At 36.8% G+C, this 27,556-nt stretch overlaps 2 protein-coding genes, 1 long non-coding RNA gene and 2 pseudogenes across 4 annotated transcripts; 4 read left to right on the forward strand and 1 right to left on the reverse strand.

The window, feature by feature from the left end:
* The first annotated feature begins 514 nt into the window (after positions 1–514).
* LOC147513272 (vestitone reductase-like) lies at positions 515–17,652 on the forward strand. Its single transcript, XM_086596291.1, has 4 exons — positions 515–658; positions 16,535–17,059; positions 17,143–17,335; positions 17,415–17,652. The coding sequence occupies exons 1-4, from the start codon at positions 538–540 to the stop codon at positions 17,551–17,553; spliced, it is 978 nt and encodes a 325-aa protein (XP_086452417.1). The 5' UTR covers positions 515–537; the 3' UTR covers positions 17,554–17,652.
* On the reverse strand, positions 9,864–16,470 carry LOC147513273 (uncharacterized). The gene is made up of 3 exons (XR_015215351.1): positions 16,076–16,470; positions 10,494–10,559; positions 9,864–9,992 (listed from the first exon to the last, which is right to left on the reverse strand). It is a non-coding gene; the product is annotated as an uncharacterized LOC147513273 (long non-coding RNA).
* On the forward strand, positions 10,568–13,213 carry LOC147513274 (uncharacterized; annotated as a pseudogene).
* Positions 17,653–18,212: 560 nt separating the features above from the next.
* On the forward strand, positions 18,213–20,800 carry LOC147513275 (DNA ligase-like protein). Its single transcript, XM_086596292.1, has 8 exons — positions 18,213–18,451; positions 18,548–18,637; positions 18,924–18,983; positions 19,092–19,131; positions 19,243–19,336; positions 19,945–20,004; positions 20,098–20,189; positions 20,283–20,800. The coding sequence occupies exons 1-8, from the start codon at positions 18,297–18,299 to the stop codon at positions 20,367–20,369; spliced, it is 678 nt and encodes a 225-aa protein (XP_086452418.1). The 5' UTR covers positions 18,213–18,296; the 3' UTR covers positions 20,370–20,800.
* An 845-nt stretch (positions 20,801–21,645) lies between these two features.
* On the forward strand, positions 21,646–26,813 carry LOC147513276 (putative arabinosyltransferase ARAD1; annotated as a pseudogene). Its single transcript, XR_015215352.1, has 9 exons — positions 21,646–22,233; positions 22,313–22,486; positions 23,161–23,318; positions 23,415–23,562; positions 24,547–24,662; positions 24,744–24,882; positions 25,600–25,710; positions 25,949–26,017; positions 26,487–26,813. The product of XR_015215352.1 is annotated as a putative arabinosyltransferase ARAD1 (transcript).
* Positions 26,814–27,556: the final 743 nt, after the last annotated feature.

Consider the following 27,556-nt stretch of genomic DNA (forward strand, 5'->3'; position numbering starts at 1 on the left):
TTTTCTCTTTTCAAATCTCTTGCGCGGTTTTCGCAACACCGCATGATTGAAGCCCACACTCTAGCCCAAACCCATACGGTGTTCAAAAAACCGCGCGGAGATATTTGATATAGCACCAAAGCAACCGTGTCTCTCCTGAAGATGAAAAAACACCAAATTATTGAAAATTTTGGTGTTAATTTGCTTTGGTGTTTCCATCAACATGTGTCTCTCCTGAAAATGAAAAAACACCAAATTATTAAAAATTTGGTGTTTGATGTTAGGATAGTGTCTCACCTAAAAATACTCTAAAGATCCAAAATGTATAACAAGCAACCGTCAAAAATGGTTTATTCGACTTTGGTTAAAAAGGATTTGGATTTTTCTATACCAATCACAAAATACAAGAGGAAAAAGCCAACACGTTGACTTTACAAAAAAAAAAAGAGGAAAAAGCCAAATGATGATTAAACTATGGCTTGGTAATCAAATATTTAAGAGCACTTATCTCGTAAGCTACAAATCAATATATAGAGTTTCTCTTGGAAGAAAAAGAGGATGGAAGGTAAGTTAGGCACTGTGTGTGTGACTGGTGGAGCTGGATATATAGGTTCATGGCTAATCATGAGGCTTCTTGAACGTGGTTATTCTGTTAATGCTACAGTCAGATTAGATTCTGGTACTCTTATCACTTTTTTAGTCCTTCAATCAATATGAATTTTTTTTTTTTTTTTATTGGCAAGCCTATTTTAAATGACATCATTAACTCTTTGATGCTGACGGGATTCGAAGTCCCAGACTTTTGGTATCATCACCCAAAAGTTTTATCGACTTTGCTAGTCGGCACCTGCCAATCAATATAAACATTGCCAAACATTAACACATTATTCAGGTGCATACATAAACTCGGCGGATAGTGAATTTGTGAACGGTTATGTCCTTTTTTAGGATTTTGATCTTGAAAGAGATTCAGTGTGGCTATGATACCCCGGCCTAGATTTCTCAATTTTCAACTTGCATAACTTATGTCATGTGAAAATTTTGGCTTCTCCTTACTCTTAATTAATTCATTTTTCCAGTTCACAAAATATGTGCATGTTTTGGTATATAATTAAAGGTGATTCCATTGGGCACTCATCAAATTGGATTGGGCAACCCCTCAAAAAAAAAGAAATTTTACAAATTTGCCATATTACAAATTTGCCATAAAGCCCAAGCCCAAAGAACCAATTCAACCGGTATTGCCAAAACGAACCCCTCCGGTTAGTTTGTTTACATTTCAAACGACATGACCATGTCCCAGCAGTACACTCAAACGACTTGGCGGTCGTTTTTGAGACTCAAACGACATGGTCGTGTCGTTTGAGTGTAAATGTAAACGACATGACCATGTCGCTTCAAATTGAAAACGTAAACGACTTCGCCAAGTCGTTTGAGTGTACACTTTCGCACGACATACGACCATGTCGTTTGAGTAGTTACTTTGAGTTTGAGTTACACTCAAACTAGATGGCCAAGTCGTTTGAGTGTATACTCAAACGATATGGACAAGTCGTTTGAGTGTTACTCACACTAACATCGAAACTTCTGGCGGCCATGTAGTTTGAGTGTACACTCAAACTACGCTGCCATGTCGTTTTGAGTGTGCACTCAAACTACATGACCAAGTCGTTTGAGTGTATACTCAAACGACATGGCCGCAGAAGTTTTGGTTACTCTCACACTAACACTCAAACTACGGCGGCCAGCGTCCATTTGAGTGTGTACACTCAAACTACGCTGCCATGTCGTTTGAGTGTGCACTCAAACTACATGACCAAGTCGCTTGAGTGTATACTCAAACGACATGGCTGCGTAGTTTCAAGTTACTCTCACACTAACACTCAAACTACGCGGCCATGTCGTTTGAGTGTACACTCAAACTACAAACGGTCATGTCGTTTGAGTGTATACTCAAACTACATATGGCGTAGTTTGAGTGTACACTCAAACTACATGGCCGAGAAGTTTCAGGTGTTAGTGTGAGTAACACTCAAACGACTTGTCCATATCGTTTGAGTATACACTCAAACGACTTTGGCCATCTAGTTTGAGTATACACTCAAACTCAAAGTAACACTCAAACGACATGGTCATGTCGCCCAGTGTACACTCAAACGATTTGGACATGTAATTTGAGTTTACACTCAAACGACTTGGTCATGTGTTTGAGTGTACACTCAAACGACGTGGACACACGACTCAAACGATTCCAAATGCACTCAAACGATTTCAATTGAATTAGAAAAATTGAAACCGATTTAAAAAATTGGGTTAGAAACAACACAATTACATCAATAAAACTACATGCACTCTACACTCTTTATCCTGTTATGACATAGTATCTTTATAACCAAGTTAAAACATGTAATCAAACATGCTATAAAATCTAAAATAATAATTTGTTTTATATCTAAACTTGTTATTATTATTATTTTTTCAATTGTGAATCATAAACTAGTTTGGGGTTTAGAGTTCAGAGTTCAAGGTTTAGAAATTTCGCACTCAACATATTTCACTTAATTATTTGAAATAATAATTTGTTTTATATCTAAACTTGTTATTTTTTATTTTATTTTTAAAATTGTGAATCATAAACTAGGTTGAGATTTAGGGTTTAGGGTTTAGAGTTGTTTACAAATTTTGTGCTAACAAATTTTATTTAATTATTCAAAATAATAATTTGTTTTATTTATAAACTTATTATTTTTATTTTTTCTTTTTCAAATTTTGAATCATAATCTAGTTTGGGGGTTTGGGGTTTGGGTTTAGGGTTTAGGGTTTACAAATTTCGACCACATAAAAAAAAAAATTTAATTTCAAACATATTTCACTAAATTATCCAAATCTAAAATAATAACTGTTTTTATATCTAAACTTGTTATTTTCCATTTTTTTTATTCAATTGTAAATAATAAACTAGTTTGGGGGGTTTACAAATATATTTCACTCAATTATTCGAAATATATCAAAATTTCAAATATATATAGAATACTCATTCACTCAGTTTAGAGTTTAGGGTTTACATAGAATACTCAAGTTTCTCTACACACTCAAGTTTCTCTACACACTCAAGTTTCTCTAAATGGAACATGAAGATGAAGAAGAAGTATTTGAGGTAATGTTTGATGTACAACAACAAATTAGAGAAGAACAACAAATTAGAGAAGGAGAAAATAGAAGATATGTTGAAAGTGAAGAAGTGGAACAAAATGTTGAAGGTCAAGGTGAAGAATTTGAAGATGCGACAAGTCGAGCAAATGAAATTCCAAGAAATCGTCGACGACAAAATGCAAACCTAAATAATGAGGTAACACTTGATTAAAATGAGTACAAAACACTTGATTGATTGAATGAATGAATGAATGGATGCAAAATGAATGAATGCAAAACCCGAGCCCAAACGACATGGCTGGGTCGTTTGGTAACACTATCAAACGACATGGGCCTGTAGTTTGAGAACACTACTTGAACGACATGGCGGTGTAGTTTGAGAACACTACGGAACGACATGGTGGGTCGTTTCATTACACTACCGAACTACATGGCTAGTGTCGTTTCATTACACTATAGAACTACATGGCCGGTCGTTTGGACTCTTTTGATGAAACTACATGGTCGGGTCGTTTGAAACTAAATGCATTGTTTGAGACTCTTGTTTTATTCTTCTATATGTAGAATTCTTTGCCGCTTATCGGGGAACCGATCTTCGCAAACTCGAATGATGTGGATTGTCAACCGATTTTAAGTGATACAATGAAATTTTACTACGTAAGAGGTATGATTGAGTAGGCATTGATTTTTTTTTTTTTTTTTTTTTTTAAATTTTCTAAATATAATTTTATTAGTGTATTAATAATAGTTGTTGTTTTTTATGTGTGTAGGTCTTTCATACACGAAGCGAAGGCAATCGATTGGGCAACCGCTAGAGGAAGACAAGTTAATGTTGTTGTAGTCATTGAAAAGTCTGAGGTGCCAAAGGAAACCGAAAGCAAGATTGAATTTGGCTTTTGCGAGTGCTCGGGTGTGTATCGGTCACACAAGAAGGAAGGCTAAGAGAAGGCTAATAAGAGAAGGTCGGGAACCAAGAAATCGGATGTCCATTTTGTTAAAAGGTATTTTCCAACGCGGCACCGCCGATAGTTGGAAAATTGTCGCTCTTAATGGTGTTCACAACCATCCATTGGCGAAGACCCTTTGAAGGACATGCATTTGCTACCGCCTAACCGCTCCAGAGTTCGAGTATTTGTCGAGAGATGAGTAAGTGTGGAATAAAACCTAAACAAATATTGGATTCCATCAAGAATAGGTATCATGATAACATCTCTAGTATATCCTAAGTCTACACCAAGGCGTAAGGTGAGGAAATCGATATGAACGTCTCACACAATTACGAGATCGCGTGAGTTGTTAGCAAAAGAACATTATTTTGAGGAGTTGAGCGGGATGAGAATACCGAGGAGATAACGGATTGTTATGGGCCCATCCGAGAAGGTGTTAAGTTGGCTCTGGACTTTTCCAACAGGTTTTCATGTTAGACGCTACCTACAAAACTAACGGTATCGGTGGCCTTTTCAGACAATTTTAGGGGTGACTTCAACGCGGAAATCTTTCACCGCGGTGTCGTGTCGCCTTCCGAGACAACAAAGTCGACTATGAGTGGGCCCCGTGATCATTTTAGTGGTTTGCTTGGTGACATAAGCCCATCCGCGGATCGTGGTTCCGACAGGACTTAGCCCTAATGAGTGCCGCCACCGACGAGAGTTTTTCCTAACGACACAAGCATCTATGTAGATGGCATATCGCTACGTCGGCCCTTTCAAAATGTTACGATATTTTTCCAACTTAACTTGTAGAGAAGGCCCAGTTTTTTCGTGGAACATCAGAGTCAAATCGAAGACGAGAGGTTATTTTCCAAGTAGATGGGATGCTTTGGAAAAATATTACGGGGTTGAGTACTCCAATTTTGTTTGTTATTTGGCGTGAGAGACTTGGTTTCACGTGGATCGATTCATATGTTGTTGGACTGACCAACACATTCACTTTGGGAGTACAACGACCAATAGAGTTGAAGAATGGTCTCATGCCGTGAAGCGTGTACTAGGAAAATGTCATGATTTTTGAGTATGTTTAGCTTAATCCACCCGATTCTAGAGATCCGGATGTCCGAGATTAGAGCTACCTTCGAGAGAAGTATGATTGTAACTCAAAGACCACCACCGGATTCCTTTGTTTCGCGGAACTCGGAGGCCTTGTCTCACGCAAAGTGTTTAGACTTGTTATTTGAAGAAATAGATACCCGCGTAAAAGCGCGGTTAAAGATGGAGAGATAAGGTGTTGGTGCTATTTGCGCACGAAGTCATGGACCGCCATGTGCTCATGAATTAATTGAGTTTGAAGAGCAAGAGCGGTCCATCCCTTTGTCCGCTATCGACCCCTTTGGAAAACATTGTCTGCTTCTCCCAATGTGTCGGTGGGTGTTGGTCCCGATGTTGCACCTTCATGGACTTGTTCATGAATAGGTTTGCAATGGTTTCTGAAGAAGAGCAGAGGGTTATGATTAGGAAGCTTATGGAGATTGTTGTACCAGAAAGTACATGGCTAGTACCGCCTTGTGAGGAAGCAAAAACCAAAGGTCGGCCGAAAGGTAGCTGCAGCAGTAAAAGCTTCAAACCGAGATGATAACTCTTCAAAGCGAGATCCATCTCATTTTGAACATTCTCAACGTGACCATGAAAGAGTGGGTCTTAGTCACAACCAAACACTACGCCCACCCAAAACACCCACACTACACCAAGAAAGAAGTCTTCTCCAAAACTACCAACCCAAAACATCCACACCACACCAATAAATAAGCCTTCAAAAAACACCAAAACAACCACACCAAGAAATAAACCTTCCCAAAAAACACCAAAACAACCACACCACGAAATAAGCCTTCCAAAAACAACCACACCAATAAAAATGAGATGATGGCTTAGACTTTGGAAAGACGAGGGGTCCTAAGGATTACGGGTTGGATATTCCCTGAAGAAATGCATAAATACATTGTTAGAGTCCATGACCCCGTGTTGGCGATGGCAATGCGGTTATAGAGCTTTGCATTGCATTAGGAAGAAGTCAAGAAGAATGGGATGAGAAGGGAGTTGTACGAAGAGCTTATCGACAACCTCCCCTTTATTGTACTTTTGTACAATCAAAGTGAGGTTTTTATTCGATGAAGGAAATCCTACATGAAGAAGGTTACGACCCTTAAATAAGTGGATGAGCATGCCTTTTCGATGGATACTTATTTGCTTCAAGATTTAATGTTGTCCTTATGCATTTAGGAGCTCGTCGCTGCTTCCTTCATCATGCGCTGAGAACCCAAGCAAATCCTGAGAGAGTGACCCAAGTGTTGGGTAGCGCACATGTTGGTGGAAATCATTTTGTCAATGTTGAACTTGTTGAAGATTGTCCGGTTCCTCCAGTAATGCGCCAATGGCTTAGAGCTCGATATGATATTGCTGAAAGTTGGAATTTGGCCTTGACAGTAAGGCAATTGCAATTTATGGCATTGAACATTCCCAATTTAATATGGGAAAATGAGCTCGTTGAAGACCCAACAGTACATGTTATCGACTAAGTTGTTTGTATGTTGTCGATATGATATTTTGATGTAATTTGGAACAAGTGTAATTTGATTTGATTTTTATGTTATCAATGTTAGGGCTTTTATTTGATTTGATTTGGAAATCGAGTAATCGACTAAGTTGATTCGGACGGCAAATTTTGAAATCGAGCGATCGACTAAGTGATATATTGATGTAATTTGATATTTTGATGTAATTTGGAACAAATGTAATTTTATTTTATTTTATTGTTATTTGGAAATAATGTTAGGGCTTTTATTTGATTTGATTTGGAAATCGAGTGATCGACTAGTTGATTCGGACCGCAATCGAATGATTTGAAATAACGTTCGTATGTTGTCAATAATGACCGAAACTACACGGTGAAGTCGTTTGGCTTTAATACAAAACGACCCAGCCATGTCGTTTGGCCTTTAGACCAAACGATGTGGGCATGTCGTTTGGCCTTTAGACCAAACGACATGACCACATCGTTTGGTCTAAAGGCCAAACGATCTGGCTGGGTCGTTTGAGATTTAAAGCAACCGATCTTCCGTGGTCGTTTGGTATAAAGGGAAAACGATCTGCTGAGGTCGTTTGGCCTTTATGCCAAACGATGTGGCTGGGTCGTTTGGAAGAAAAAAATTTCAAAATTCGTTTTGTTTTTACAACACTTTCATATTCATCAAATTCCACTTTTCATCAGATATCAAACATTCAAACATTAAACCATACATCAATACATAAAATTCCATATATCAAATTCCATATTCATCAGATATCAAACATTCATCCATACATAAAATTCCATTCATACATTAAACCCTAAACTGAAACAAATTACATTCAAACATTAAACCCTAAACCCTAAACATTAAATTCCATTCAAACATTCATGTAAACATCATATCCATCAATGTATGAATTACATCCATCAAACTAAACTACAAAGTTACAAACACATTCTACAAACCCTAAACCTGAAACAAATCAACTATATACCACCAATGTAATTTGCACCTATCTGTTCGAAGGAGGTCCTTGCTTCCTCCGGCATATCATTCCCTGACCAATTGCGACTCTCTAGCAAACGAACTGGTTTCATCGATGACGCCGCCCCGAAAAAGAAAAAATCAAGATAAGTTACCAATCAATGCAAAAATCACGCTTAGAGAAAACTCAATTAAAAATCACAATACTTACAATCGGTGAACAGTTTAGGGTTGGTCTCCGGGAGGGATGAATCGGAAGAAGTTTCAGTGGTTCACCAAAACTACATGAGAATTCCTCGCGATACCAAGTCATGTAGTTTTGATGACACTCCCATGGATAAGACGAAATAGGTCCTCGGGTTGCAGAGTTGAATCACGTGATTCCGCCACGACTCGAAGAAAGTGGCCCAATATTGGTCCAAATTTCACCTCATACCCGCCCCGCCATTTTTGTTCTCCAATTTGGCATTGGAGGATCTTTAGGTACAAGTTGCACGCGGACCTAACCGACGCACCACCCTTTGACAGCGTAAAAGCTCGACAATGTTGAAAAAAACATAGCAATCCCTCAAAAAATGCAATGTCATCGATCGAGTTTGTATCTCGATATTTTTGTAGGGATGTCAAACAACCAAAAAACAAAATCAAATGTGTCATTAACAACTCTAATGATCAATTACTAAAAATAAATATAAAGAAACTTAAATACCAAATTGTCATTGAATTTAATACTTACATTGAACTCATTCAAATCATCAATTATCGCCGATAAAACTGCGAATGCATACGCCAGGTCAGAATAGTGTGGAGCGACGGGATGTGTCTATGAGCACGCCGAGACGAGATATAGTTGAAGTTTGGGATCACAATAATACCGGAAAATACTCATAGATCCATGCCTAGATATACACAAATAGTTAACATATTGATAGAGTAATAAAATTAACATTAAAAAAATAAACTCTAAAATACTCAAGTTTTTACGTAGAAGAGTCATATAGCCTGTGAACTCCTTTCACCTTCGCATCGCGGCAGCCCCGAGACCTCTATATAAAACGCCAAAATTGTCGCACCCCATGCATACTCTTCTATCTCACTGAATTTCAACAACGGCCTCAGATAACATATAGGCACTCCAGCCCGTGACTTGTCGGTAAAAACGGCACATCCAAAGAAAAACGTAATAAAAGCTCTAACGGTCAGGTTGAACATCCCGAAACTTCGAGGCCTTTCTACCACATTCAAAAGCGTCACATATAGGGCTATCATGAATCTTGTTCGCAAAATGCTTCCGGATGAATTCTAGCCTTACTTTTGAAGTGAACTCGCTAGCTTCCATCTCCTCTAATCAAATCAATAGGGAGCCCTGCATCAAGATGTAAGAGATTTATCGATTGTTGTAAGTTCAGCTTTCATCGCCCCTTCAGACCGCTCTTCCTCTAATGTGATCTACGCATTTGGACAACATCGCCCAAAGTCACAAATATCTCCCTAACCGGGCATATGGAAGGTGTTGGTCTCCGGATGCCATCTCTCCACAAACGCCGAGATCAATGGTGGATCCATATGCTCGTGATAACCTTCCACGAGATCAAAGGAAATCTTCTTCAATCGCACGGCAAATCTCGGAGACCTTTCACATTCATTTTGAAATTCCATTGGGATAACTTCGCTAAGTGTGAAACACACTTCAACGCCTCGCGATCCTCCCAAACAACCGAAAGCACGCATTAGATATATATGAACGTAAACAAAAGATTTTATAAAAAGAAAATCAAAGTACACAAGAAAAAACAAAATATTACCCCTTCTCTCCCAAACATCGCGGCGACATGCACCGCATAGTCATACAACAACTCGACTCATACGGGCCTCCCCCCATACACACCTCTTTGAAACTCCAAATCATCATTGGATTTTCTTACGAAATCCAATACCGGAGGTGCTTCTTCCACCGGTGGTACGCCTTCTACCACATATTCTTCAACATCATCATCCCCGCTTCATCCTCCTCCTCCTCTCCTCCTCCTCCTCACTCTCCTCCTCACTCTCACTCTCCTCTTCTACTATACTCTTTCCCTTTGTCTAAACCTACATCTAAACCTACATCTAAACCTACATCTAAACCTACATTAATATCACTATCTACACTATCTACACTATCTTCACTAAACGAATCAACCTCGGGAACCTCAAGAACCTCTTTTTCCAAATGGTCCCTCTACGCTACGATGCCGATTAAGCCGTCTGCCCTATGTCTTTTCTTCCAACTGCATCACCGCTAGAGGAACCGGGCCACCAAACAATTTCTTAACACCCTTTAATGTAGTTTTCGCTACATTCTTCACATTCTTTGATCGAGGACCCATCGCTACAAAGAAAAAAATAAAACAAGTATTAGTAAACCATATTTAAATAAACAATGTACAAAGAAAACCACTAGAAAAAAAGAGATCATCTCAATGTAAAACTAATAGACTTATAAGCTTGCTATGATAACTCCAAGTATATATGAAGAAATAGAATGAGGTGTTACGCTTATCCAAATTCTATCAATTTTGGGCAGAGTTTCCTTTGTTTGGTCAACATTTCGTGATACTTAAACCTCGTCATAACCTCGAAATCAATAATAACATCCTTCCAACAACCATATGTACATATAACCTAACTTTTACACGACAGTGAAAAATGTATATATATACAAGACTGTTTCTGTATGAACTGTCATTTATGTACATCAAGTATTACAACAAAATAACTGGACTCTCTATACAACAAAATGAACTTGACTCTGTCCCTCGTCAAGCATAGGGGAAACCACCTTGATAACATACATTCAGTAAGTTTGATAACCAAAGAAAGAGCTTCTCACCTATAATGCTTTACCGCTTCAGTTTTGTTTCCCTGTATCCAGACCTTAAACAAGTACTCGTAAAAGCTGCATGTGATCAAGGTCATCACTCATTAGTCAAGACTCAAGAACATAAGCAGTATGAAAGGTGAGTAACAGAATGTACAGAAACAAAATACTAGAACTTAACAATAAACTTTCAAGAACTTAACAATAAATCAACAAAATATGAGTTGATTTTCAGTCCTCCAAACTTGAAAGAGAGATTTTCTTGATAGCTCGAAACACAAGACTTTTTGTGTCTTCAAGCCATTAACATCTACAGGGTTCACTTTGAGACCAAATTCTTCCTAACTGAATTTCTAATGGAACTTGTGTTTACGCACTAAGTTTAGAACAATATCGGAAGTTTAATCCAAGGTCGTTGAAATGGAGTTCTTGGGCCAATAACAAGGATTAATGATCGATTTTTGTCATCAAGGACTCAGGGAAGAGTTCTCAGTGCTAGTGGAAGGTTGACATATAAACAAACTCATTGTCGTTGAATTGGTCCCATTAGAAAACCATAGATACGGCTGGTTTTTGTAGGCATGATCTCCTAAGTAGAATCTATGATAAACCAAATTGCATACCTCAACCAAGTTGCATACCTCTACCCCTTTTAGAAGTTGTTAAACATAAAGAGTACTCTAAATATAATTGGTGACCACATCTTGTATGGTTAGAAATTACAAAATATTTACATGCATGTGCCTAGACATAAAGATAGCAGCTATAACATTTTAATAACACTTGGGGTTACCACTTCCACCAAGTGTGTAGGGACAAAGTGTGACTCGCCTAATGATTTGGTTTGCTAATTTTTTTGAAAAGCTGTAGTGTTATTTCAATATATTATTAATTCTCTGTTGCATTTATTTTTCTTTGGTAGGTTCAAGTTATAACTAGAATAACTGAGGAAAGAAGATTGGGTCAACAACAGAGAATTAATAATATATAGCAACCCCATAACATCTGGAAATCTGTTATGAGGAAAGAAGATTGAAGTCTGTTCACAACCCCATAACATCTGGAAATCTGGAACATTCAAATGATGTCCAGAACAAAGCGCAACACCAACAAACGGGAACAAAACCAGCACAAAGAAGATGTTACTCGTTCCTCCTAGATTCTCTCTTTCCTCCCTTCACTCTCCTCATATATTCTCTCCTTCCACCACCTTCACTCTCTCAAAAAACATGATACCCCTCAACAAAAGAATATTTAAACCAACAACCGCTTCAATGTCTACTTCTCCCACTTCTTCAAAACAAGAATCAAATGAACAACAACAACAAGAGTTATTATTAGCCCAAGTCTTGAAATACCACAACCAAACCAAACACTCATTCAACAACTACGCAAGAGGTCCACATGGTCTTGACTGGGCAAATCAACCCAACCCATTTTAAAGTGGATTACATTTCCTCCCCACTTCTCCCTCTTCAACACCAAAACAAGACCCGCCCCTCAATTTCATATTCTTCACTCTTTCTTTCTCCTCCTTCTCCACAACCCCTTTCTCTTGCAACCCTCTCACACTTTCTTTATCATCTCTCTTTCACTTTCCACTTGAAGTCAATGGGTTTGTCTACTTGGTCACGTGTTAAAGTAGTGGAAACCTTCACCCAACTAAAACTTACATCATTTCTCCTCCTATAAACTCTCTTTCCGACTCCTCTTTTCGTTCTAACATTCGAAAAGAGCATTCCCTTGAGCCGGGCTAAAATACCACTTGGGGTGTTGGACTTTTTCCCTAAAGGTTCTTTTCTTCTTGGGCTATCATTCGATTTTCTCGAGAGAAGCTTGGAAGTATGGGGAAGCAGCGTTTAGGTATTGTAATCATGATGTTGGACATGCTATTGCTCTTCTTTGTTGCTATTGTTGCTACTGAACTTGGGTGGGATGTTAAGGTACTTGATGGTTTGGGTTATTCGATTTAGAAAAGTTAATGGGATTAGTCTGTTTTCCTACTTTACAAATTCCGTCACTCAGAAAGGGAAGTTGCCGGAGATCGAATTTGAACATCCGTGACATGTTATTGTTGTTTTCCTAATGATAGTAAGGAATTTTACGTGGATTATAAGAGTTTGAGTTCTTTGATAACGAGTCGTTATCCCAATTGGAATGGATAGGTACACCAAATTTACTTAGTAAAGAACATATTTGTTGGGATATAATATATAGGACGGAAAAAGTTGTAAAGAAGCCATTGACACATGGGGATGGTTTTGAAATCAAGCCATTTCAAAGTAGTGGATTGATTTTAAGATTTGTATAAGGGGTTTACAAATGAGGGAAGTTGTTAGAAAGAGAAGGAGTGATAGATATGGATGGAGTTCATGTAATGAAGAGAGAAACTTTTATCAAATTTTTACATTGTCTTCCTCCGGGTTCTCGAGGTGGTGGAGAGAAGCAAGGGAAACAGCTTGCATTGCCGTTTAGGGTACTTCCGAGGATTGAAGTTCATCTTTGTCGTTTTTGTTCACAGGGGTGGTGGGATTGCCTAGGGGTGTGTATTTCTTGGTGAGGAATGAAGATCATTTTCATGGTCTTAAGCAGGTGACAAGGTCTGAATTTGAGTGGGTGAGCCTGAAGGTTGTCCTGATCTCCCATTTTGTATGCTTACTAGAGGTGATTGTCAACCAGACAAGGGTTTAACTTTTCTTGTCATCAGGTATATGATTAGGTTACTTATATAGTTATATGATATTTTACTATTCGGTTCTTTAGTAGTATCAAGTTTGTGTAATCTTGAAGAACTTAATTCATAATTTTTCTTTTAGCGATCATATGACATTATATGCTTCTTTCACAAAGAAGATTCAAAGATGATAGTATCACTTTCGTTTTTTGAAGAAGCGATGAACTTTTCTTGTTGAAAAGCATTGAAGTTTATACTACATTTTAGACTAAGATATTAAATTAGGACCTTAGTGCAAATTTTACACATACCTTGGTTCTTGATGTTCATCCTAGAGCCAAATGTGTGTTATTAGTTTGTGTAGTCAAAGTGCCTCGGATAATATTGTTATATGTATTAAGAGGCATTTCATTTACTTATTAAATAAGGTCATAAAGAAAGGGAGGAAGTAAAAGCTCATCTATGAATGCAATGTCAGTTGTGTGCCGATATTCCTATTTACTACATCAATTGCTTTTTGTTTAGTTTAAAATTCAATCTATATCAGATACATATATAAGTTAGTGCAATCAGTTCCTTATACATGCTCTCTACTATCTATAACATATCAATCAAATTGGTGCATTACCAGATATCAAAAGTATAACTAAACCATTATTTTTATCAATCAAAAATAATAAACCCACTCATTACAATTGGGACCATCAAATAACATGTCTCAATGAATACATCCAAGTTAGTAGCTACATAGATAAACAGCTCATGCTTTTTAATTTGGGTGATCCGTCTTTTTTTTCTTTTCTTTTTGCTAGCTAGAACGATGATCTATCTCTTTCCACCGCCCTACACCCAATCTAACATACAAAAAACTAAAACTTCAATGCATGTTCAGTTTGTGCACATATTCTGTATAATCTTTTTCTTTGAAATATTGTGTACGCTTTGGTCGTGAACACAATGACTATAGCCAGGAGTTTACTGGGAGAGTACAAGTCAATTTCAGGATTTCAAACATGTTAAGAGTTCAAATTCCTGTGTCTCAACTCTCAACTATGTAACACGTACATTCGACTTTTATTATGCCTGAGTTGACATAGTAACTTTCTATGTAAAAAATAATTAGATGTAAACTGAGTTAAGTTGAAATCAGAACCTTTTAAAGGTCCTACCCTATTCTACAAATTTGTACTGATATCACGTGCATCGCACATGCATGATGCTAGCTGGCCATGAAAATTGAAGTTGCAAATCTCCAACTTGATTGGAAGTTTGGTTTTGGGCGGTTGGGCTTCAATTTACATTTTCCGACTCAATAGATAATAGTTTTGGACTTGGGCTATAAAATTGGCAGGCAAGCAAAGTAGTTTTGGACGAGAGCAGTACCGATAGCAGCAGTAGCATCCCTTCGAGTTCCCTTTACTAGTAAGGGGAGCCATCACCAGGGCCGAAAATCCAACGAGAACGGGTAAATCAGGTCAGCCAGCTAAGGCCCACTTGCACCTTAAAGATCAAGGTCTGTGAATGAAATGTCCTCTACTCGGTAGTAGTAGGAACAAGATGTAACTGATTCATCCGTGCCAACGAGATTCATCCGTCCCCTAACTGATTCAGGTCAGCCAACGAGATGTAACAAGATGTAACTGATTAATTCTCTTTCTAAGGCTGCTCTGCCGCCTACTCTTTGTCCCCCTTCCCCACCTATGATTTTATTTATCTATCGCTAGGGGGGAAGATTATGGAAAGCATGAGATTAGGTTCCAACACTCCCGCTCTCGCTACTTTGCTTGCCTGCCTTTAGTTCCCTCTTCGATTGGGGTACCTTATTTTCCTTTCTGCAAGGGTTGGCTTGCTAGGTGAATCAAGCCGTGGCGCAGCCGGCCACTGACTTCGAGAATAGCTCTCCTATGTATTAGCCATCCGAACCGGCAACCAAAATCTGCTATTAGCCAGCGCCAGCAAGAAGGAATATTAGTATTGGCTTATGACCCGGAACTCAACTAATAGCGAAGAAAGTAGGCTGTTGTAGCGCCACCGCCCGAAGTCAATGGGTTAAGGGCTGAACAAAAGTCTACCGTTGAGGTGAACAAAGGGGGTTCCCATAAGAAAGAAAGATCAATACACATCCAGCTAAAGCTTCAAAGAGCTTTCTATGCCCCTTGATCTGTACAGCCAGCGACCATGAGTAAAGGTACCCCGAGGTCTTCCCCATCGAAGATGGAACTCAACCTGGTTGCTTGCCATTGCTCATTTTGCCCTACTCTTTGTAGGTGACCGTCCAAAGACAAAAGTCAATACCACTAAAACGAGCAAGGATTTTTGAAAGTACATCGGCCAAAGTTTCTAAGCCAAATTTAGCCAAGAACATACCCAAACTAAGGTGTCATGTGACTTGTCACACCAAGTATTTGTTCTTACTCAAGGACTAAATGCCCTTCTGTTTGAGTTACCAAAAATAACTTAGTTAGCCTAATTACAGCGATAAGCATTCCATTGGGGATAGAATATCCCAACGCAAACAAGTGCATGAATTCAAGAATTTGTTGGTCTAAAACTCTAAATGCACACGCGACCAAGAACGATGTTGGTACTTAGGTAGTCTAACTAATGCAAAGAAATAACTGTTACTCTTAATTGTAGCTACTGAAAAGTAAGAAGGCCACATACTTTCGAATTCAAGGCGTTTAAACAACACTAGTTTAACACTTTCGGTTCAAACACAAGTAAATCAAAATGATAACTGAACTAAATCAAACACTCAGTTCAAACACAAGTACACTTGCATCTGTATTACCTCTTCTTGGACAGAGTCATAGAGTCATATTAATAATCCATATATAACATTTCAAAGCAACAAACCATGATTATATCACATATATATGATTACATAATAAGAGAAACTCGCAAATTAAGAAGAACCAACCTGAATTTCAATTGAAGAACTCGCAAATTTCAAGCTTTCACCGCTCTTCCAACTTGCAATTTTGCTAAAGCTCGATTTGAGAAACTCGAATTGAGAAACTCAAACGAATTGATAAACTCGAATGGTGAGAAACTCGAATCTAGTTTTCAACTTTCAATTTGGGGTTTTTTAACGGTGAGAAACTCGAATTGTTGTAGATTTGTGGTCGGGCACTCGAATTGAAATTCGAATTTGGGGTTTTTTAGTTAGGGTTTCGAAGGGTTTGGGCGAAAGAGATGACCGGTTAGGGTAGGTTTTGCCGGTTTCGCGATTTGGTTGGTGGGTGTATTGGGCTTTTGGTTGGGCTTTATTGTTTGGGTATGGGCTGGAGGCTGCCCGATCTAATTTTGGGGTTGCCCAATACAGGACTCATAATTAAATCAAACAACTTAGTTCTGATTAGATCTGATTTTTGGACAGAATCAAAGAAAGATATCAGCCATCTCACAAACCTCCCAGGTGCATCAGAAAGACTCAAAATCTTCAATGCAGATCTCTACAAACCAGAAACTTTCAGTGCTCCTATCGAAGGATGTGATGGGGTGTTTCATGTTGCACACCCACTAAATTTTGAAGGAAAAGAAGCAGATGATTCCATGATCAATATGGCAGTAGAAGGAACTCTTGGTATACTTAAAGCATGCTTGAACTCAAAAACAGTGAAAAAAGTTGTCTTAACTTCTAGTATAGCTGCAGTTGTGTTCAACAATAGTGGTCTGGAGGAATTTAATGAGAACTCATGGACTGACGTTGAACTATGTAGAAGTACTAAGGTTGCGGGAAGTTCATATAGCATACCAAAGACATTGGCAGAACAAACAGCTCTAAATTTTGGAGAAGAACATGGATTGGATGTTGTGGCAATAAATCCTTCCGTGGTTGTTGGTCCCTTCATCTGTCCACATTTCCCTGCCTCTAATTACATTGCTTTGTCCTTATACATGGGTATTTTATTTTGTTTATATTTGATGAATTTAACTTTATTTTTATCCCAATAAATTGTGAAATTAATACGTTTCCGTTTTTAGGTAATCGTGATGGGTATAAATATCTTACTAGAGCTCAATTTGTGCACATTGACGATGTTGTCTCCGGTCATTTGTACCTCTTTGAATCCCCAAATGCAAAAGGACGGTACATTTGCTCATCGGTCAATACAACATTTGATCAATTGGTTAAGTTTCATTCGGACAGATATCCCGAAATCGAAATGCCACTGGAGTGAGTTCTTTTATTTTTCCTTGCTTGATAATAGCCTTATACTTTTAAGTAAACATATATTGATTTAATTTGCTTGCAGTTTCTTCAAAGGGATGGATATAAACCCTTTTTGCTTCAGTTCCAAGAAGCTGCTAGATTTGGGATTCAAGTTCAAGTACAGTCTAGAAGAAATGTATGATGGAGCAATTCAAAGTTGCTATGAAAAAGGATTCCTTTAAACTAGTAATATTTGATTTTATATTTTATCAGCATGTTCTTACTTGATGTACCCATATTGTAATTGTGTTGGTTTGAAATCAAATAAGCTGTTTCTAATCTTGATAGCATGTCTAGAGTCTAGACATCTAGTCATCTAGATCGATCATTTCACCCAAATATATAGGCTTTCTTGCACCAAAATACACCCCAAAAATAGTGTTGGCGCTATGCTAATTGATATTTCAAATTTACCAGTATGACCAAGTCGAAGGTACATATAAATATGGTGTAACCGCATATATATTTTTTTCCGTACGAAAAATTTATCAAATTCACATGAAACTTGGACATGTACAATTTGTACCCAGGCAAAAAGTCATTGTGAGGTTGCACTCCACCTTAAGATCAGATCTAATCGTTGAGATGCACAAAAGAATTTCCAAATGAATTTCACATTTTCATAGCTAATTAAAAGTTCCCGCCAATTTTCCCAATGAACCAAAAACTGAGTCAATTAATTAAATGACCATAATACCCTATCTACGTGGCACAAATATCAAATCACCAACAAGTAAACACACTGTCTTTACAAACAATCCACAGGGTCAAACTCGGAATCCCAACTTTTCCAGTAACAGAATATAAATACCCCATTGTCACACTTGACAACAACCCCACTCTCTCATTTCACTTCATTCAAACATTCAAAACCAACCAAACCAAAAACGAGTACTCATCTCAAAATCCAAAAAACATCAGAACAATGAAAATCGAGAATTCAATTATGTCAGGAGTGAAAAGCATTAACAGGAGAACACGTGGAAAGGAATCTGAAGTTTTCAAATCAGTGAAGAAAAGAAAAGTAGTCAAATCAGAAGAAGATGAAGAAGAAGAGTTTTCAGATCCAGATTATTCCAAGTAATAATTTCATTCATCTACTTTCAATTTTCTTAAATTGATTTTGAATGATTTTTGTTTTGAATTGGTTTGTGGGTTTGATTTTTTTTTTGTCAGTCATTTGAAAGGGATTATTTCGGCTTTGAATAATTTCAAGGAGAAAAACACAGAAAGAGAATTGAAGAAGCATGAGGTGACGATTTCAAGGTATATTTAACTCAAAACCTGTGAATTCGAAATCGTTGAAGCTAGATTTCGTTATCTGTGTTTATTTTAACTGATTAATTTGTGGATCTGATGGTTTGATCTCTATTTGAGTTCATAATTGATCTATTTCTGCTATTGATTCACTTATCTATGGAAGGAGATAATGTGTACTAGCAATTTTTTTTGTAACGAGTTGTTGATTTTTCTGTGAGTACTTGTGAATAAATTGGTTTTGATACGATTATTTAGTATTGAATATTGACTAGATGTGGTGGTTGATTGGCAGTGCTTCTGCTGATATAAAGTCTATGTTTGAAGATGCAAAGGCAAAAATCGAGAAAGAGAGGTGCGAAAAATATACCCGCTTATATATGTTTGACCTATTAAATCAGTTAGTATATATGTACTGAAGTATTGTATGATTTATATATGATGTTTATTTTTAAAATGGCAGGCAGAGTTTTGTGAAGGCACTTTCAAAGAATTCTAAAGAGGTTTTAGACAGTATAATTTGGATAGTGTTCAAAATACATTGCAGATGATGGTTTCTAATTTTAATTCCTGAACCTGAAAGTTAATGGATTTGTGGTTGACATGAAATGCAGTGTGAATCTACTGTTAAGAGTGAGGTTGCAAAGTACCAGGCTCTTCATGAGAAACTTTGCAAGGAGAATGCATCTCAACTGCAGAGATTGAAAGGTAATCTATATGTACCTAGTTCTTTTGTTTTAATTTATATGAGATGAGGAAATTACGTGTATGCTTTCGGATTATTGTTTTGTATTGAATTGCTTGGTGCAACCAGCTTTGCTATGTGTTTTCTGGTACTTTGGTCTTACTTTAGCATGTAAAGTGGAATTGTTTCTAATGAAATAAACGAACATGTATTGACATTTTAGAGAGGACCAATAGCTGTAGGAAGGATTAAATAGCTGTGTTCTTCTTGTCGACTGTATGATTTGGTGGTTCTATTTGTAAAACACAGCTCAATTGATTTTCTGAAGAGCAAATGGATTATATTGGAAGAGCAAATGCTTTTGTTAAGCCTCTTGTGTGCTAATGTGGAATCTGTGGTTTATGTGCAACTCCTCCACGCCAAAACTGATATAAATAACTAGAAAATTGCTTTGGGGTTCGAAGTCCACCACATCTAAGTGGATTTTACGGTTTATCTGTGAATAGGTTGACTAAATCTGGTAACTCTTTGAATTTGACTTATGTATTGATAAACAGAAGTTCTAAACTTCTCTCCTAGTTTTAGAATCAGTTTATCAGCAGTATTGATGTCTTGTTGTGCAATTTTGCAGACTTATTTTCGAAATATGACGAAGAAGAGAAAAGGCTGTTCAGCCGTCATGAACAACAACGTGAGGAGCAGAACAAAGCCCTTTCTTCCATTATGTCTTAAACTACTTGTTCTTAAACCAGAATTTTAATGTGGGAACTTGTTTGCTCTTTAGGGAAGAAAGAGAAGACCTTACTAATCGAATTAGAGAAAGCATGTGCGGAGAAAGTTTCTGCTGCAGAGGATTCTCTGAAGAAGAAGAAGAAGGTAACCGTATCAAAGATTTAAACCTAATATTATAGTTTTTCGTTATCCTTCTACTACCGATTATATTAATAGCAAGTACTTTCTGGCATACAGGGTGACAAGTGTTTCAACATGCTGCGAAAGTCACTAGACTCTTTCCTGGATTGTGGGTCAGATGAAGACTTCCCCGCTGATGAATAAAGCTGTGCATTTACTGTGTTTAGTGTTGCCCATGTGTCTCTGAGGAGGAAAATTTGATACCTTTATTCTTCTTCATCATTGCAAGCAGAGCTCCTGTTCAGAGACTAATGCAGATACTTTCCTAGATTTGTTAAGAGTGACACTCAATATTTTAGTTTTGTTGGTACTTGAAATCATTATACGTGAATGTAACCTATTGATATCTTTGAACCTTACACGGGGTCATCATACCTGTAGGCTGTTGGACTGAAATATCGATTTACCATGAATTGGTTACCTAGTGAACAACTTTTTTACTTGAGTATGTACAGTAGGAGAAACCTGAGCTGTGCTCATCCAAAGGAAATATTAGTCTGATCTACTTTTACTGTACATGGGCTGTTGTTGACTTGTATTACAATTTCCATTATATAATGTCAGTGTGTGAAGAATATGTTCTCGCAAATAGTGTAGTTTGAGGAGCTTTTTGTGGGAGGTTTAGTTTGTTGTTCCTGTAATCATGTTCTTCCCTTCGTCAATGTCACATTATGAAAATGTTGCAGACTTGGCAATGAGGATTGCTAGCGTCCTGCCCATTTTTGAGGGTAGGACCATCCTTCCCCTCTAACAGACAAAAAGATTGACTTGTTAACCTTTTCTCTGAGTTTTCTCACACAATCTGAAAATATCCCAAAAACCAACTTTAAACTTCACTGACCTCTCCTCCACACCACACAGACCTTTAGAAACATAACCTCATCTTTCTCATGAAATTATAAACTTTATTTTGCTCCTGCTCACCAGTCACTTCAAAATCAATATCAAGAATCAAATTCAACACACTGTTCTTTTTGGCAACCAAACCTCAATCTTCCATCACAAAATTAAATTTTGGTGTTGAAGAGGATCAAAATTAGTTTGGGATTAAATATTCTAGCATAGAAAATTGTTTAGTGAACATTGAAGTAGATTTTGTTGACATTGATAAAGGAAAATAAGAAAACACTGTTAAAAATGGGGCAAACCAATCTAATCTCAAAAGGCAATAGCCTTGATGTTCATAAATAAGCAAATAGTGCAAAGTAATTAAGGATGGTTGGACGAATTAAACCTCTCAATTTCGAAATAGGGGTGGAAGCTGGAAAGTGGGAAAGAGAAGGTTGGGGAAGAAGACTAGTGAAAGTCCGTTTTATTCCCTTTGTCTTTTACCAAATTTACCCTTGGCAGTAGTTTTAGTTACTTAAAAAACCAACATTTTGGTCTAAATTCATTCCGGTGTTCAGTTTTATCTTTTTGGTATATGTAGAGCATTTAAATAAGCAACCTCAGCTCTTGACGCAATTACGTTTTGAAGCAAAACTTTCCCAAACAGCACAATATAAATTGTTTATACGAGTGAGAGAAGAAAAGCAATAACTTCATTCATCGATCTTCTGAATGGCAGGAAAACATCCAAACAGATCCTTCTTCTTCTTCTTCCGTCAATCAAAAGTAGTCCTCTTCACTTTCTCTCTCCTCATTCTCGCTTTCCTTATCTTCTTCTCTTCTTCTTTCCCAAATCAAAACCCTAATAAATCCTCTCTCTTACGTAACCCTGAATTCTCCTTCGTTACTTCATTAGAAAATTTTCTCACATCTAGATCTCAAATTCCGAAAACCCGAACCCATTTCTTCAGATGACGAAGATGTGAAGAAACTAGATGAATTAATGTGGAAAAAGGACATGGACGGTTTATTTGACTATAATCCATCTGTTGTTAGGGTTTATGTTTACGAAATGCCAGCGAAATTTACTTATGATTTACTTAGGTTGTTTCAAAATACTTATAAAGATACATCGAATCTAACTTCAAATGGAAGTCCAGTGCATAGACTAATCGAACAGGTAGATATCCTTAAGTTTAATTTTGTTTACTATTTTATTTTGTTATTTGAATTTGAGTGTGTGTATATTGTTGATGCAGCATTCGATTGACTATTGGTTATGGGCGGATTTGATCGCACCAGAGACTGAGAGGATGTTGAAAAATGTGAGAAGAGTGGATCGACAGGAGGAAGCGGATTTGTTTTATATTCCGTTCTTCACTACAATAAGCTTCTTTTTGTTGGAGAAACAGGAGTGTAAAGCTCTTTACAGGGTGTGGGCGCATTTCCAAGGTTTTTGGTTTAGCTGTTGATATATGATATGTTAGATAGAAATGTTCACGAGAGTTTGCAATAGTTGGTCTTATTTGTTTGTGTGATGGTTCAAAAATTAGATAAGTATTAGACAATATCTATGTTTAATTTAGTGTAGCCTTTTTTTACTAATAAAGACTTAATAAATATGATCAAAAAGACATATTACGAGAAACTGACATGTTAAAACTTGTATTCTTGCTATTGTGATTTAAACTTGTCCATGCGAGTTATTAATTGAATGTGATGCATAGTACCATGATACAACTCTAGGATCATACGTAATGTGTCGTCTTTTGTTTCTTCATTATTCTTTTCAGCTTAAAACTTTCTCATGTACTATCCTCTTTGCACTTACTGAAGCATACATCACCCATCTCCAGTTTCTAAATTTTAGTGTTGGCCATTAATTGATTTATGATAGCTATTGGGAGTTGAGTACTCAATACGTGCTGCACCTGAAGGTTTGCATCTAGTTTTTTGTAATTAAAATGGAGAACCTGGTCTTACAAGAGAATGCCATTTACAATATGGGGATTGTATATTATCTTAAATTCTTTCTCCCTGTTACAATTTTTTCAAAACAGTTTGTGTGCATCTTTGAAAATCTTATATCCATTCTTTTAAAATGTAGGAGGCTCTAAAGTGGGTAACAGACCAACCTGCTTGGAAGAGGTCTGAAGGCAGAGACCACATACTTCCAGTTCATCATCCGTGGTCTTTCAAGTCCGTACGCAGATTTATGAAGAAGGCAATTTGGCTTTTACCAGATATGGACTCCACAGGGAATTGGTGAGAAGCTTACGCAAGTTTGTTTGTTCCAACTAAAGTTTAAATGCTTACTTACATATCTTTTCCTTACAGAAGTTAATATTTGAGAATATGCAGGTACAAGCCTGGTGAAGTTTGGCTTGAAAAGGATCTCATTCTTCCTTATGTCGCCAATGTTGAAGTCTGTAATGCCATATGTTTGTCAACAACTGAATCTAAGAGAGACACACTGCTCTTCTTTCGTGGGAGGCTGAAAAGAAATGCTGTGAGAATTTCCCCTTAATAATTTTGAGATTTTGTTACTCTTGTTATTGTAAATGCAAGGTTTTGACCTTTGTGAGCAATAAAAATTTATTTGGTAACATATTCTCTTTTCAATTCAAATGGAATTAGGATGATAGTAAAGTCAGTTCTCCTAAATGCTGTGAGAATGACCCCTTAATAATTTGAGATTTGGTTATTCTTGCTATTGTATAGGTATGGTTTTGACTTTTGTAAGAAATAATAATTTCATGGTATCATATTCTCCTTTAAACTCAAATGGAATGAGGATGATAGTAAAGGCAATTGTCCTAACTGCTAAAGTCTCGTCTTAATGAATATGGATCTCTTGATAAAAACAAATGTTTTTACTGTTCTGGACAACTAATATACTTGTAGTTCTTCTACCTTGTACTTTTGAGCACTCTGATGAATTGATAGTAAAAAGATTAGTCAGAAGCATTGTCTATCTGGAATGGAGATTGGAAGAGCTGTCTTCCTGCTAGTGGTTCACACACACACAGCTTCAAGTAGTTGCTATCCATCCTTCTATGTGTCCCATGTAGTTTATCTTTGTCAAGGTGAATCTTACCTGATACGATTGCAAGTCTAAAATAATAAAAATAAATAAATAAATTATTTGGAGAAGAAAACCATAAATTTCAAAGTATTGCGATCATTTTTTTTCTTCACTTTTTCTTTTTTCATTTTTTTGGTTTTCTAATCAATTATGTGATCCGTATTTTTTCCCTCAAAATTTCTTTTGATCCATTTTAGAGGATTTCGTGTTATACAGCACTTTGATTCAATATTCAAAATGGTCCGCACACACTCATACAAGTTTTTTTTTTTGTTTTGATTTTTTTTTGGAATCTTAAGTTATATTATCTTATGAGCCAATGGGTTGCGTTTGTGTCTCTAAATTTCAGGTAGTCTATATATTTTGATATGATTCTGAGTTACTAACACTTACTTGTTGTAATGCTAGGGAGGAAAGATTCGTTCCAAACTTGTGGCAGAACTAAATGGTGCCGAGGGTGTTGTTATAGAGGAGGGAACAAGTGGAGAGGGCGGAAAGGAAGCAGCTCAAAAAGGCATGCGCAGGTAATTATGAGTCATTACTATCATTTTTTACTCGTGGAAGTTTTGTTTTGTTGAAGATCGGTGAATTTTTCTGGATTTCAGATCTATTTTTTGCCTAAACCCAGCTGGAGATACTCCATCGTCTGCTAGACTGTTTGATGCTATTGTCAGTGGGTGTATTCCAGTTATTGTTAGTGATGAACTTGAGCTTCCTTTTGAAGGAATACTTGATTATCGGAAGGTACAAAATTTCTTTATTCAATGCATTTTTGTGAAAAATAAGTAAAAGCTGCCAGAAATTGATAGTATGAGAAGGCATTCCTCTATTTGCTCAAAGCTGTAGAGGGTGTGGTTTTGTGCAACATGGATTGTGTGCGGAATGACCATTAGTGTGTAAACCCAATTTCTGCCTATATAGGTCGCCGAAAAACAAGTCATGTCTAACTTGCTCTCTAGGTTGCACATAACACAATAATTTATTGTAGGAACGAATGTTTGAGGTCAGCTGAGCTGTTATGTATTGTTTTCTGCTCGAAATCAAAAACTTCTGATAACTCATGGGTTCTCAGTTACATCAACATCCCATATAATTTGGGTGGTCCGGTTGACATCATTCCTTTAAATTTATCAGCTCGTCTTCAAGATTAGAAATTATGAATTTTTTTGGAGCATATAAGCTTCCTTAAATAAAAGGGACATTGATTTAAGGTCCTTTTGGTGCATAAAAAATTCATTGGGGGTACTCTATGATTTTGAATCAAGGTTAAACCTTATGAGCCTTGTTGTGTGAAATTGAGGTTATGGCCTTGTATGTTGAGATCTAGGCCTCAGGAAACATTGCTGAGTACAAAACCGTGAGACTCTCCATATCCTGGCCTTGATGCTTTCTTTTTTATCTTTTTATGCACTTGCTGTTTGATTTGTCCAATAGTGAGACATTTTTTTTACCTGTATGCAGATAGCTCTATTTGTTTCTTCCAGCGATGCCATACAGCCAGGTTGGCTTCTGACATTTCTCAAGAGTGTAAGTCGTGGGAACATCAAAAAGATGAGAGCCAACCTTGCCAAGGTATGTGTTTTGTGGGAGTGTTTGATCTTTCATGTTAATTGGTTGGATTTCTGCTTTCCCATTGTACAGAGCAACTCCACTTTGTATGTGGAAAAGCTGAACCAACAAAGTCATGGCATTCACATTATTATTATTAATTTGGAAGTGTATTTTGTGCTCTTTCTGATAAGCCAGTTCCGGTAGGATGGCTTTAATTTAGACCAAACTTTACTGATTAGATATGTTCTCAAATTTTCAGTACTCCAGGCATTTTCTATATTCCAGTCCAGCTCAGCCTCTGGGTCCGGAAGATTTAGCTTGGAGAATGGTTTGCGATTCTATCTTATTTTACCAATATTTTTGTCAGTTTTTTGCTAAGTTGTGTATTTGTGCCTGTTGAGTGCTGACAAAAATAGGAGGGTTGGGTGGATACTGATAAGTAATATTATAGGAGTGTAAGGTGATATCTAAACATCATCATATCCATCATAAGTTGTGTATTTGGTCAATGCCGGTGGTTTTTTCCTCTTGGTTAGAAACTTCTAGTGCAGAACATGTTCCATTAAGTAGTTTTGAAACGTGGTTTGTTGAGTCATGTTCAAGCTAATGTCTGTTTCTCCAAGTTGTTATTAAGATCCTTAAAGTCATGTAAACATGTTTTTATAATTATGGCAAAGTAATAAAACGAGGAGACGTCCCATAGAATAAACATTTTCTTAAAGTCATTTCTTCTTTACTTTCTGTTTGTTTTTGTGCAGAGTTTTATACATAAATAGTACTTTTTCACTTTGTAACAGATTGCTGGCAAGTTGTCAAGCATCAAGATGCATGTCCGTCGATCTCTGCGTGTGGTAAGAGAGTCAAGAAGTCTCTGCACATGTGAATGCAAGCGAGCGAATATTACAAGTCTATCGTGATTGCTGGAGCATTGCACTGTGCACTGTGCTGCATATGCTTACATTGGTCATGTACATGTTTCCATATATCACGTCGATGTTCAGGCTGTGCCATTATTTAGTTTGCTGTGCCCTTATATTTTTAAAGATTGGTACATATTATGTATTACAACGGATTTACAAGATCTACCGTTTGATATTAATTCAAAGATACAATGCTTAATTAAAGATCCATTTTGTTCCAAGCGATTAGTAATTCCTACCATAGTACAAAATATCCCGATATATCGCGATATTTGGGGATATTTATTTATATTTTAGAAAAAGATATTTAAATATCACGATATATTTAGAGATATAAACGACTGTAAATATCAGTTATATTTTGATAATATTTGTGATATTTGGTGATATTTTGTATATATAATAATTTTATTTAATATTTATTATTATATTTCAAATAAATATAAATAATGTATTATGATATATTAAAAATATTTATAATATCTACGATATTTATCGATATTTAAAATATATCTACGATATTTGTATGTGAAATAATGTCAAATATCCCTAAAGAGAGATATATTTACGATACATATCTAAAAATTGAATATCGATAAATACTCATATCCTGATATTTTGTACTATGATTCCTACAACAAATAAATGTTATTCCATTTATAAAATTATTCTGACATCCTTCAACTTAGAAGCACAATGAATCTGCCTGTTGCTTTTGGTCGAACATATAGCAAAGCTTGATAGATAAGAATTGTCACTACCAGTTCCAGGCGCATCCATCATGGCACTTGCTATCTTTCTGTTATAGTAGCGCTTTCGTGTACCTCCATCAGAATTGTTTGTGTTTATATTGGTGAGTTTAATGACTGTACCATGGAGGATTTGTCTATTGCTACTGCGTGTTTTAATTGCTTGGCTCGAAGCTGTTTGGTTTTGACGTTTTTGCA

The sequence above is a fragment of the Coptis chinensis genome, chromosome 3 (genome assembly GCF_015680905.1).
Source record: "Coptis chinensis isolate HL-2020 chromosome 3, ASM1568090v1, whole genome shotgun sequence".
NCBI lineage: Eukaryota > Viridiplantae > Streptophyta > Magnoliopsida > Ranunculales > Ranunculaceae > Coptis > Coptis chinensis.